This window comes from Sinocyclocheilus rhinocerous, unplaced genomic scaffold (genome assembly GCF_001515625.1).
Source record: "Sinocyclocheilus rhinocerous isolate Xijiao unplaced genomic scaffold, SAMN03320098_v1.1 scaffold1056, whole genome shotgun sequence".
In the NCBI taxonomy this organism is placed as follows: Eukaryota; Metazoa; Chordata; class Actinopteri; order Cypriniformes; family Cyprinidae; genus Sinocyclocheilus; species Sinocyclocheilus rhinocerous.
This window is the reverse complement of record NW_015659698.1, coordinates 23,598-36,820: the sequence shown is the minus strand read 5'-3', so window position 1 is coordinate 36,820 and position 13,223 is coordinate 23,598. Positions and strand designations below refer to the sequence as shown.

At 37.7% G+C, this 13,223-nt stretch overlaps 1 protein-coding gene across 1 annotated transcript in view; it reads right to left on the bottom strand.

Annotated features, from left to right (window-relative positions):
- LOC107724018 (stAR-related lipid transfer protein 9-like) overlaps positions 1-12,689 on the bottom strand; it is a 44,302-nt gene extending 31,613 nt beyond the window's left edge. Inside the window, exons 1-3 of the mRNA XM_016532778.1 lie at positions 12,425-12,689; positions 9,129-9,198; positions 3,422-3,550 (exon numbers count right to left, since the gene is read on the bottom strand). Of these exons, the coding sequence (XP_016388264.1) occupies positions 3,422-3,550; positions 9,129-9,198; positions 12,425-12,471 (246 nt within the window). The 5' untranslated portion in view covers positions 12,472-12,689. The remainder of the gene's footprint in view (positions 1-3,421; positions 3,551-9,128; positions 9,199-12,424) is intronic.
- Between the last annotated feature and the right edge of the window lie 534 nt (positions 12,690-13,223).

Genomic DNA, 13,223 nt, shown 5'->3' with positions numbered 1-13,223 from the left:
GTATTTTTTTGATTTGCGCCACACTCAGTCAGCAGCCCTGAGCTTAGAACGATGCTCGCGGAGAACATCAGACAGCCAAGGGGCAGAAGGGGTGGTACGGCCTGGCCTGGAAGACAAGGGGCAGACAGTGTCTAAACAAGATGTAAGAGTGGAGCAGAATCAGTAGCACTGTAAGCATCAAGAGATGCTAACTGTTTAGGGGGAGGAAGCAAAGATGAAACCATAGCAGATAGCCGGGAGGGGTATGTGTTGTGTCAGGAACCATGTTGAGGTTAAGAGTGAGCAGGAAGTGATCCAACATGTGCAGGGGAGTAACCAGCACATGATCAGTGGAGCAGTGTTGACTCCATCCAGTCAACAACTGATTTGGTGAATTGGTTCAACTGATTCTTTAAAAAGACTCAAAAGAAGGATTCTCTCACAAATGGTTATTTTTTATTATCTTACAAAAGTGTAGATTGCCCTCAAAACAGCTGGCTTCCATTACCCATCTTTATCTATTCTGCTCCGAGGCCTGATTCACCTCTCCATCCTGCTCTCAGCCCTCTGTGTTCTGTTTTCTCTTCAGACACGGACATAAACAGTTAGACATGTTCCTCCAGAGACAACCACCAATCTTTTAGCCACTAGCAAAAACAGAAAGTATATTCCCACATGCACAGAGAGAAGTGCAGGGAGGGCAGCTGGCTTCTAAAGGGAAGGAGTGGGAAGGAGAAGGAGCGGGGCTGGTTTCCCTCCACTGAGGCGTCTCTGGAGACCCCACAGGAAGGAGAGGCTCCAGTCTCATTCTGTTGCTTTCAGCCACAGAGAACAGCAGTTCACGGGAAGATCCAATTAAGGAGCAACATGTGAGACTTCATGAGACTCTTTTCACTAAAAACCAATTAAACTAAATTGGATGGAATTATTCATACGTCAGCAACGTGTGTACTTAGGCTGAAGACTGCACAGTGGCAAACTTAATATTAAATGAATGAGCTGATGAAGAGAGCTGAACAGAGAAAAGCATTTATCCTGTCTGTAATGTGGTCAGCCTTACTCTTGCAAAAATGTATATGCTAACCAAAGTTTCATTCAAAATCCCACAGTTACTGGTACTATAGTAAAACTGTGGTGACTTTGGATCAGCTATTAATGTTATTAAAAAATTTCAGTCTGTGTGAAATGAAAGTTTCGACTGACTTCACTTCAATACTGTGACATATTTCTGAGTGAACCAGAATACTGAATGAGAAAAACTAAGGGGGCAAAGTTTTTAATGCACCTCCTCACCATCCCTAGCTCACAGTGAACTGCCATTTGGAAGGAAATGGATCAAGGATGTTTGTCTGCAGAGTCAAACTGACGTCACCAGAGAAGAAACATCTTCCCAGAGGGGAAGGAAATTTTCAGATTTTGATTAAAGTTTATGAAGACAAACATTTTTTTTTTCCTGTGAATTAACTTGCATGGATGAATTGTTTACCACAAGACTAGTAATGTACAAAGTATACTTCAGTTTTGACGCAAACACTTAGCTTATGCGGACAGTTACACGCCTTCCAAAGTATACTGTACTTCATTTGATAGCATGCACAAACACCGGCAGTCAATTTTTATTTCATGTGAACTTCAAACTAGGGCTGCACGATAAATCGCATGCGATATTTAATGCGCATCTTGTCAGTAAAGCCAGTTCTGTAATCAGCGGTAAATCTCCATCACGTGCGTGCTTTCACATTGAGCAGCATTTACTACACAGAGCCGTTGTTCACAGACAAGCTGCGCAAAACATGCGCAAAATATGATCGTGGTTTTGCGCAGCTTGTCTGTGAACAACGGCTCTGTGTAGTAAATGCTGCTCAATGTGAAAGCACGCATGTGATGGAGATTTACCGTCAGTATCTTACTGACAAGATGCGCATTAAATATCACATGCGATTTATCGTGCAGCCCTACTTCAAACTAAATGACGGGACAATTCTGCAAGCTTCTACACTCTTTGAAAGATCACAAAGCGGAAGTTCTTCTGGAAGTTCTTTTTGACACACTGTGAGTTGATCACAGCGCACCCATGATGATGAGACTGTCTGGACTTTTATTTGCTATAGATGGGACTCCCTCCCACAGGACTCCAAAAAGAGGTCAGTTTCTTTCTCTCTGACCAGACTTTGCTGCAGGCTCCAGGCTTCTGCCGTAAAGCTCTGACTGGGCAAAATTGAAAGAGAGGAAGTGAGAGAAGAGAAAGAAAAGCGCTGCAGACAAGGTCATCCTCTGTGCGTGGGCCAACACAGCTCATTCTTTCATACAACGTGGACAAAGACACTCTGAAGGGAACACCAGGGCGTGACTGAGGAGAAGATTCACTGACTCTCTCAAAAGGACAAAGGAAAGATAAAGTAAACTTGTTTAACAGTTAACTTTGAGTACTGTGTGTATGAGATCCATGCTTGTTGGTCTGAAGTTTGTAAGAACGTTTTGCAGGTTTTTGGAGTGGTTATAAAACATCAAATATGTTCCTATAGCAACTGACATAACTGCAGCACACAAACTTATAATAAACAGAACAACATTGTGTTGATACGGATGATAATATAGTTATTGTTATAGTTATCTTTATAATAATCATTCTATGTGTGAACAGGCCTTTAAACCAATGATGAACTATAAGTATGTGAACCCAAAAATTTGCAGCTAAAAGGCCAATTTTACACAAACAATATGTTTTAAAGGGGTCATATGAAGTTGCTAAAGAGAACATTACTTGGTGTATTTGGTGTAATGAAATGTGTTTATGCGGTTTAAGGTTAAAAAAACACATTATTTTCCACATACTGTACATTATTGTTGATCTTCTATGCCCCGCCTTTCTGAAACGCGTCGATTTTTACAAAGCTCATCGTTCTGAAAAACGAGGTGTACGCTGATTGGCCAGCTATCCAGTGCGTTATGATTGGCTGAATACCTCAAGCGTGTGACGGAAATGTTACGCCCCTTACCATACTCTGATGCCATGCCAAGTCCATGCTAAATTGCATCATATAATAATTTAATTAATATAAGGGTGTTGATTAAGCCTTCACAACTACATTTGTGTACTTGTATAGGAGTATGTTTCTGGCCTAAATCATCCAGCTAACTTTGCACACCCACACACAGGTTAAAATAAACTAAATCTCAGATTATGCAGGGAGGTGAAGACTGCCTTTCACAGAGATGATGTAATATCTTCTAAACTGAGCAGTGTTTTGATTCTGTTGAGGGATAATATTTCCTCAGACATTTTCCTGGTGGGTCAAAGGTTTTGATTACACTATCATCCTGCAGTCCTCTGGTTATCACGCACCAGCCTCCACCCAGGACACCGGAGATACACAAGCTCATCAGCATGACATCAACATCAGCGCAAATACACGAAACAGGCGCGAGAGTGGAAGCTCACCTCCTCTTGTGATGCATAGTTGGGAGCCGCTGGATCCACGGACCAGTAGCAGAAATCAAACCCAAACTCCATAAACTTCTCCCTAGAGTCAGCCAGACCCTCCGATCGCCCGTCCAAACGGCCCTCCAACTACAGAGAAAAAAAAGAGAGAGATAAATTGAAGATGGTTAGCAGAATAAACTCGATTTTCACATTTTCTGAAGAGTGGTGCTTCTTCCCTGCCACAGTGCCGTTCTGTGGTGCGTTTCTCGTATAACAGGTCATGGTATAATAATTCCTGCTAATTAATTGAATTGAGATCGAATTAATGCCAGATTATTGCTGTAAATAATGAACATGGCGTCTGAAGATTACTTCACTATTTTGGTTCTCTGTTGTTTTGCTTATTTCCAGATGTTTTGTTCAATCATAGGTTCCCACTCACGTTGGGCTACAAGAGCACATTCAAACTCTTCAAAAATGGCACTTTCATTTTCCTGACAAACTTAAAGACATAGAATGAAATTTGTATATATATATATATACGTATATAGAATGAAAGATATAAATTGTACTGCATGGAAGGATAGTTCACCCAAAAATGAAAATTACCCCATGATTTACTCACTCTCAAGGCATCCTAGATGTATATGACTTTCTTCTTTCAGACAAATACAATCGGAGTTATATCAAAAAATGTCCTGGCTCTTTCAAGATTTATAATGGCAATAAATGGTGGTTGAGATTTTGAAGCCCAAAAAAGTGTATCCATCCATCATAAAAAGTACTCCACTCAGCTCCGGAGGGTTAATAAAGGTCTTCTGAAGCGAAGTGATGCGTTTGTCTAAGAAAAATATTAATATTTACAACTTTAGAAACCGTAATCTCTAGCTTCCGCTAACTGTCCTATGCACGTTCATGAGAGAGTGGCGTCCAGCGGATGACGTAGGACGTAGGCGTAGCGTAAGCTCGGGTGTTTTTAGTGCATTGCTCTGTGGTTGCTAGGTGGAAGCTAAAAAGCAATACTACAGCTCTCCTCAACAAGCCACACATTTTAAGGTCTCATTCTTAAGTAACATACTGGAGTTTAATACTCAGGGTTAGCGGTGTGTTGAAATCCCCAACTATGAGCAGTAGTGATATTTAACAACTTCGCTAAAACAAATCCTATTACATCACATAAATAGTCACTGGCGCCAGCGATATCATGTTTTCTGTTGAAATGATTGAAGACATTTCACATACTTCGTTATCCACCCAGCCAAGTTTTATATTTTACCATTTTCTTATACAACACTCATGACAGCTGTTAACCCTTCATTATGAATCTTTCTGATTAAGTGCTGCTACAAACTACATTACACTTTATTGCGAAGAGTGATTTTCCATTGAAAATCTATTTAGTCCATTTAATCAGTTACTGGGAGACCAGCCCTTTATGTGCTCAGTTTTTCCACTAATAATGTTACAGCACACTGATGCCAAGAAGCAAGACTGTGTGCCTGTAGCTTACGCCTGGGATACTCTTCAGTGGGCTCAAAAGCAACAGTTAGGAAGTAGTTAGACTGGGAGACAAATGACTTGAGCATCCGAGCATGACCCGACTGTCAGCATTACACAGATCTCAGCAAACAGCGATCATGTATATCTCAGCTCATTATTCGCCCAGTCAAACAGATCTTCACGACACAGCGTGTGCATTTGGAGGAGCGTGCAGAAACATGCCTGGGCATCGCCAACCTGTCACCCAGACAACATTGCATTTGCGGCTCTGGTGTGTAATTATTCACACAATTGCAATCCCGCAGCTGACTTAATGACCTCACAATATGGCCCACAGCTTTACTAATGAGCCCTAACATTGCATTCAGCACTGTTATATTTAGGCTCGATAATAATACACAAAATCAGATCTGATAATATGGCCATGCTCCAATAGGCATGGTTTCCCGAAACATTATGAAACATGAGCACTTTGTAAGCACTATTTTAACTCTATTTGTCCCAAAAGCATTGTTACCTACACACGTAACATTTAAAAGCACTATCAACAATGACATTCATACATTTTTTATTGTGGCTCAAACGTTCAAACATTTTATAGGACCGCTTCTCAAAAATAAGTGGCAAAAGATTTAGCTTTCATTCACTCTTCTTGGATCTAACAGCTCCTCTAAAACTGCACTTAAAGGGATAATTTATCTAAAAAATAAAAAAAAACTCACCCTCATGTTGTTCCAAACCTGTATTCTAACTAAAACTAAAACTATTAAAAATCATTTCATTAATTGAAATAAAGGCAAAATAAATTTAAATATAAATATTAGATGGAAAAACTTGAACTTTTTCCATCTAACTTAAGCATAAATTAGAAATGCTGCCAGATAAATTTACTAAAATAAGATAAGGTTAAGTTGAACTAAAATTAGTACTAAAATTACAAAAACGGAAATAAAAATAAATTATAGAAAGATAAATTTACTAAAATAAAGTACTAAAATTACAAAAACGGAAATAAAAATAAATTATAGAAAGATAAATTTACTAAAATAATTGCCCGTTTCTGGTGCAATTTAAAAAAGCAGCCACTTTCTGGCACCATAAAATTAAAAAAGCTAAAGGATTTTCGTAAAAAATAATCATAAATATTAAATCTGAACTAATAACAACAAAATAATCAAGCAAAAATAACAACAAAAATAGACCTACCTTCACATTTCGGACCCTCACCACTTTGTCTTCCACTTGTACAGCAAATCGTCCTCCATCCAGACTCTCTCTGCGGAACAAAAATAAACAGACTGATATTCAAGACACTGCACAGAGCACTGCTAAGTAAACATTTACAGTACAATCATATTAATTATTTTTTTATAAACTAGTGCCTTATTAAAAGTTTGTGACTGTTAAAACAGGCTAAAGGCTCATTCAGGGCTGAATGTGTGAGAGTGTTATGTTCAGAATAACAAGTTAACAGGGTCAGAAATTAACCAAGGCTCGAGGGGAAACGGCCATTTAAAGTGTCAAACATGACCTAGTTATTTGAAATATGCAGGCAAAAAATGCTCGTGTTGAATTGGATGGATTAAACTGATCAAAAGTGACAGTACATTTACAATGTTACAAAAGATTTCGATTTCATCAAAGAATCCTGAAAAAAAAAAAATGTATCAAGTGCTATGTGGCAAAATTCATTTCTTCACATACATTTTTCCCCAAGATAATAGAGTTCTTAATTGATATTTCACATTTTTGTTTTTATATTGCATGGTTTGATTCGCTCCAGGTTAACCATAAACCTTCTAAAATCCTCAGAGGCATGTTTATTTGGCTGTGTGATCATATCCAGACCGGACAGTGGAGTGAGAGGCCGGGGGTCTGGAGGATTCGTCTGCTGCGCCACATGAGAAGGTCAGATTCAAATGAAAACAGACCGCTGAAAACTCCTCCATGAGCCGCACAGCTGAGCTGAAGCAGGTGTGTGCGTGAGCGTGCAGGATATGTGTGTCAGTGTGTGAGAGAGCAGCGAGGACAGCTGTGCAATCTCTCCAGTATCGGGTTCCAGATAATACTGATGCAAGACAATGAAATCCAGTGTAGGAGCATGGCTGTGTACAAAACTCTGGCAATGTGAGCAGGCTGGGAAAGGCCTTGTTTCCTAAACTTCATTCTAAAGTATGTCATTTTTCAGTGTTAAAATATGTTTTCCTGTCCAGTTTAATGCACACACACAACTATAAGTAAGCAATATGTATGTGGACTTTCACACTGTGGCTATGAGGCACCTTCAATACATTGTCAACGTCAACTTCTGGCTCAACCAATGGTGTGAGTTTGGGCCGCGGGACTACCTGTCTGTTGTTGATGTCAGTTTTAAAGGCAGTATATTTTATGGCAGTTTAAAGGTTCTGTATATTTGCACCAAAGATTATCAAACATTAGTGAGAATCAAGATGTTCAGGTCCACTCTGGGTTATGTGCTAAGCATTAAAATTAATAATTTTTAAATAAAAATACTTAAAATGAAATAAATATTTATTTTTAATAATAATAATACTTTTTTATTTTTAACTTTTTTATTAGTATTAATAATAATACTTTTTTACTTTTTTATCATTATTAAACAATAATAATAATAATAATAATAATATTAATAATAATAATATAAAAAATTTAATTGGTGTTCAAGAAACATTTCTTCTTATTATTAACAATGTTGAAAACATTTTTTTGTGATCAAAAGTGACGGTAAAGACATTTATAATGTTATAAAATGGTTCCGATGAGGGTGAGTAAATGATGACTCTTCATTTTCGGTTGAGCTACTGAACTATTTTAACTATTACATTTCACTTATAACAAACAATCTACGTGCTGATTTGGGTAACATGCACTACTTTAGCACTTAACTTTAAATATCACACTATTGTAGTATAGTCAACGTGTCAAAACATCTGTGTTAACGGCTAGGCCACGGCTCTGATAACATTATGATTGTTTCAAGATGGTGATATAAAACCAGATCACAGCTTTTGGCTGAACAAAGGATAAAGATAATATTATAATGCTTTCATACTTTCTTGGACCTCTGGATTCTCATTCACTTTAAATGAGATTCTGCCGACTGTCACACTGGGCGCATGGCATTCATCACTCGGTTAATGTGACTGCTCTCTGCCCCGGGACACTAGTATCAAACAGAACAATGATCTGATCATAAACCACTTATCCTCTAATGTGTGCAGCATGAACAAATAATACAGTGAAAATGTGTTCCTCAGTGTTTTTATTGTCAGCCTTCCACGCTTGTCTTTATGTCAGCCCATCTTTTCCCTTGAAAACCATCCTACTTTCTTTAAAAACCTGGTGGAAAATAAGGTTTTATCTTGCTCTCGTGCTCGCAGCAGGTGACCAGATGTGGCTTCTACCATTTCATTAACCCATTAATCAACCACTGAACGCAAGGGAGTATTTCCTGCTTCAGAAGTAAGAATGTAGTCTATACATTACATTTGAGTCTTAGACACAGTTACATTAAAAGCAATTTCAGATGCATTCATTTGAAATAGATTTTTAAAAGTCTTTACTGTCACTTTTGATCAAATTAATGCCTCCTTGCTGAATAAGAGCACTAGTTTATTTTAAAGAAAAACAATCTTACTGATCTCAAACTTTTGAAAAATAGTATTTATTTTTTATATTTTTGGCCTGTAGTCATCACCACACTATTTGGTCTAGAATCAGCGAACATCCTATTGATCAGGTTTTGAAGCTCTTAGTTTAGTGAAGAATGAGCTGTGGAATGATTTTAGAAAGTGTAAGGTACGGGTGCTGCTTGTTTAGGTGTTTGGGGTTTTCATGTGTAAAGAGGAAGGCGATAATGGCATGTTGCTTCTGCAATCAAATATGTTTAAGCAGTTCATACGCGGCATAAATAAACAAGTGAGGAATCCAGCAGGAAGAGACTCATTTTAATAAACTTCCTGTTGCTGAGATAGTGCGAGTAGCCATCTAACCCTGACACCACCTCCTCTTTGAACTCTTACAACCATGTCAACAATTGCCCGTTTCTGGTGCAATTTAAAAAAGCAGCCACTTTCTGGCACCATAAAATTAAAAAAGCTAAAGGATTTTCGTAAAAAATAATCATAAATATTAAATCTGAACTAATAACAACAAAATAATCAAGCAAATAATCAAGCAAAAATAACAACAAAAATAGACCTACCTTCACATTTCGGACCCTCACCACTTTGTCTTCCACTTGTACAGCAAATCGTCCTCCATCCAGACTCTCTCTGCGGAACAAAAATAAACAGACTGATATTCAAGACACTGCACAGAGCACTGCTAAGTAAACATTTACAGTACAATCATATTAATTATTTTTTTATAAACTAGTGCCTTATTAAAAGTTTGTGACTGTTAAAACAGGCTAAAGGCTCATTCAGGGCTGAATGTGTGAGAGTGTTATGTTCAGAATAACAAGTTAACAGGGTCAGAAATTAACCAAGGCTCGAGGGGAAACGGCCATTTAAAGTGTCAAACATGACCTAGTTATTTGAAATATGCAGGCAAAAAATGCTCGTGTTGAATTGGATGGATTAAACTGATCAAAAGTGACAGTACATTTACAATGTTACAAAAGATTTCGATTTCATCAAAGAATCCTGAAAAAAAAAAAATGTATCAAGTGCTATGTGGCAAAATTCATTTCTTCACATACATTTTTCCCCAAGATAATAGAGTTCTTAATTGATATTTCACATTTTTGTTTTTATATTGCATGGTTTGATTCGCTCCAGGTTAACCATAAACCTTCTAAAATCCTCAGAGGCATGTTTATTTGGCTGTGTGATCATATCCAGACCGGACAGTGGAGTGAGAGGCCGGGGGTCTGGAGGATTCGTCTGCTGCGCCACATGAGAAGGTCAGATTCAAATGAAAACAGACCGCTGAAAACTCCTCCATGAGCCGCACAGCTGAGCTGAAGCAGGTGTGTGCGTGAGCGTGCAGGATATGTGTGTCAGTGTGTGAGAGAGCAGCGAGGACAGCTGTGCAATCTCTCCAGTATCGGGTTCCAGATAATACTGATGCAAGACAATGAAATCCAGTGTAGGAGCATGGCTGTGTACAAAACTCTGGCAATGTGAGCAGGCTGGGAAAGGCCTTGTTTCCTAAACTTCATTCTAAAGTATGTCATTTTTCAGTGTTAAAATATGTTTTCCTGTCCAGTTTAATGCACACACACAACTATAAGTAAGCAATATGTATGTGGACTGTCACACTGTGGCTATGAGGCACCTTCAATACATTGTCAACGTCAACTTCTGGCTCAACCAATGGTGTGAGTTTGGGGCGGGACTACCTGTCTGTTGTTGGTGTCAGTTTTAAAGGCAGTATATTTTATGGCAGTTTAAAGGTTCTGTATATTTGCACCAAAGATTATCAAACATTAGTGAGAATCAAGATGTTCAGGTCCACTCTGGGTTATGTGCTAAGCATTAAAATTAATAATTTTTAAATAAAAATACTTAAAATGAAATAAATATTTATTTTTAATAATAATAATACTTTTTTATTTTTAACTTTTTTATTAGTATTAATAATAATACTTTTTTACTTTTTTATCATTATTAAACAATAATAATAATAATAATAATAATATTAATAATAATAATATAAAAAATTTAATTGGTGTTCAAGAAACATTTCTTCTTATTATTAACAATGTTGAAAACATTTTTTTGTGATCAAAAGTGACGGTAAAGACATTTATAATGTTATAAAATGGTTCCGATTTCAAATAAATGCTGTTCTTTTGAACTTTTTTTATTCATCAAAGAATAAAAAATATGTATCATGAAAAATGTGTATCATGTTTTCCCCAAAAATATTGTTTCCAACATGATAATTAGAAAAATTATTAATAATTAAGTACCAATAATAACTGGCAAATAATAAGAAGGCAATTTTTTTAAATGTATAAAAAAATGCTACATGCTTGAGGATGGGTTGACTCTGTTTGATTTTTAATAAGCAACCACCTATAGAAAACATAGAAGTACACTAAAAACAATTTTGGAACACCTCAGCAACCACACAGAAACACCCTAGCAACCACTCATAAGGCCCTAGTATCATGGCAGCAAGTTTTGCAAAGACAATTATATCTCCCTTTTTTTTTTCAAAAAAGGGCTCAATATCAAGCTATTTTCCAGTTCTGTTTGGTGCTGATAATGCAGCAGATGTTACACACCTTTATGCAATGGACTCATCCACTGAATGCTGGGAGCTTGTTATGAAACTCTTAGCTTGTGTAGTTCCATGTGGGTCTGTTTCACTCTGCCAGTGATGAATGGAGGCCCTACCCACAACCACAACAGCCTGCTTCGCCTATCAGTGTGTGTGTGTGTGTGTGTGTACTTTTGCCTAGAGACGGTGCATTTTATAACATAATCGATGGAAAGAAAAAAATAACTCTTGTTATGAGGAGAACAAACTTGGATTTCTGTGCTATTCCCACACAATTCCTGCCATCTGCAGCAATTAGTATTAGTTTGTTTCCAGCAAAAACTCTGAAGTCAGAAAGAAGACATATTATTTCAAGAATATGGCATTTGACAAAAGCACAAAGTGCATAAAGTCACATATTTATTATGCGCATACTCATAAAACCAACGGCTGCCTATTAAAAGGCCATCTTCATTTGAACAACAGAGACGGAAAGCCATGAAGTCGTCCTTTGTGATGCACACTTCAGGGAGATTCTTTAAATGTCAAGGATAGCGGCTACGGCCAAACACATGCACACAGCTTTGTGTGTCATTCTGGGAGGAGTTTCTCTTACCCCCCTGTCCAGCACCCACATACTGGAGTAATTTGGCTAATGTTGGAGGGTGGGGCAGTGGGCTCTCATGGGGCACACTCTGTGTTCGGATAGCTGGATAACCCCCTTTTTAAAAAGTTAAAGCAAAACACATCCATTCGATTTTACTGATGCAACACGCATAGCATGTAATGCAATTCTGTAAAAATTACACAAACAAGATATTAAAAATATACAGTATCAGTACCTATGGGGGAAGGGAATTAAAGGAGATTTTGGAGATTATAGTACATTTACAGTGCACCAAACACAGTGTTGCTCAATGCAACTTCACATGCAATGCTTATGCATTATCATGCATTATATATTTAATGCATGCTTATGCATTTTTTTTTTAATATGCTATAATTTTTTTTTTATCTCTAGATTGACGTGTTAAATGTTAAAATTACTTATATATTACATAATATAAATTTGCAATATGATGAGATGTGTAAAGAGCTCACGAAATAGTTTTATTGAATGGCAGCTTATTTGTTTCAGTTGGCTGTCAGCGCAGGTCTATTCCCAGACATAGCAACAGCACCAACAACTCAAGGCTGTTTATGAACTCCACATGACACTATCCAGTAGATTTTATCATGCGCTTTTACAGTTAATTAATGCAATATAGAATTCGTTTAAGCTTATCGTACCTGGAGTTCAGCGGACGGACTCGAATCGCGACTTTCACGTTTGCCATTCGTTTGACACCGGGCGGAGGGAAACGATGAATTGGAAGTTTAGCAGTCCGTTAGAGTCCATTTAAATCCCTCCAGAGCACTGAATTCTCCCGAGAAGAGTGAAGAAATCTATAACAAGTTTTTCGGGTCCTGTTACTGATATCGGCTAGACAATCACAGAGCACATCATAAAGCCGCGGCCGCAGTTGAACTGCGCTGGAACTTCCTGCCGTCTCTACTGGAGGGGAGGTTACGAATCCCACTATGGCAAAGGATAAGCTCATGAATATTAAGAAGGCAGCATGACGTCAGTTCCAACAGAACTTTTTGATTTGCTGAACGAATCATTCTGTGAATAAGGCGTGGCTCAAATATTAACTAGGACTTGTACTGGTCAGTCCGGGATAGCTGCGAAGCAACGTCAATATGTCTTTAATATTCATGAGCCAAGCCACCGCCATAGTAGGAAACTTGGGAAAAAGAAACAAAGGCGAATATGGAAGTCTCTGCTTTATTACAATCCCGTGTACGCCAATTAGGACAGCTGTTTTTCCGCTTTAAAAGCATATAGACTAATGTTCAAAATTTTGTAAAACTAATGAATACTTTAACTTAGCAAGGACGCGTTAAATTGGTTAAAAATTACAGACATTATGACATTATTTTAACAATATGTCTTTAATATTCATGAGCCAAGCCACCGCCATAGTAGGAAACTTGGGAAAAAGAAACAAAGGCGAATATGGAAGTCTCTGCTTTATTACAATCCCGT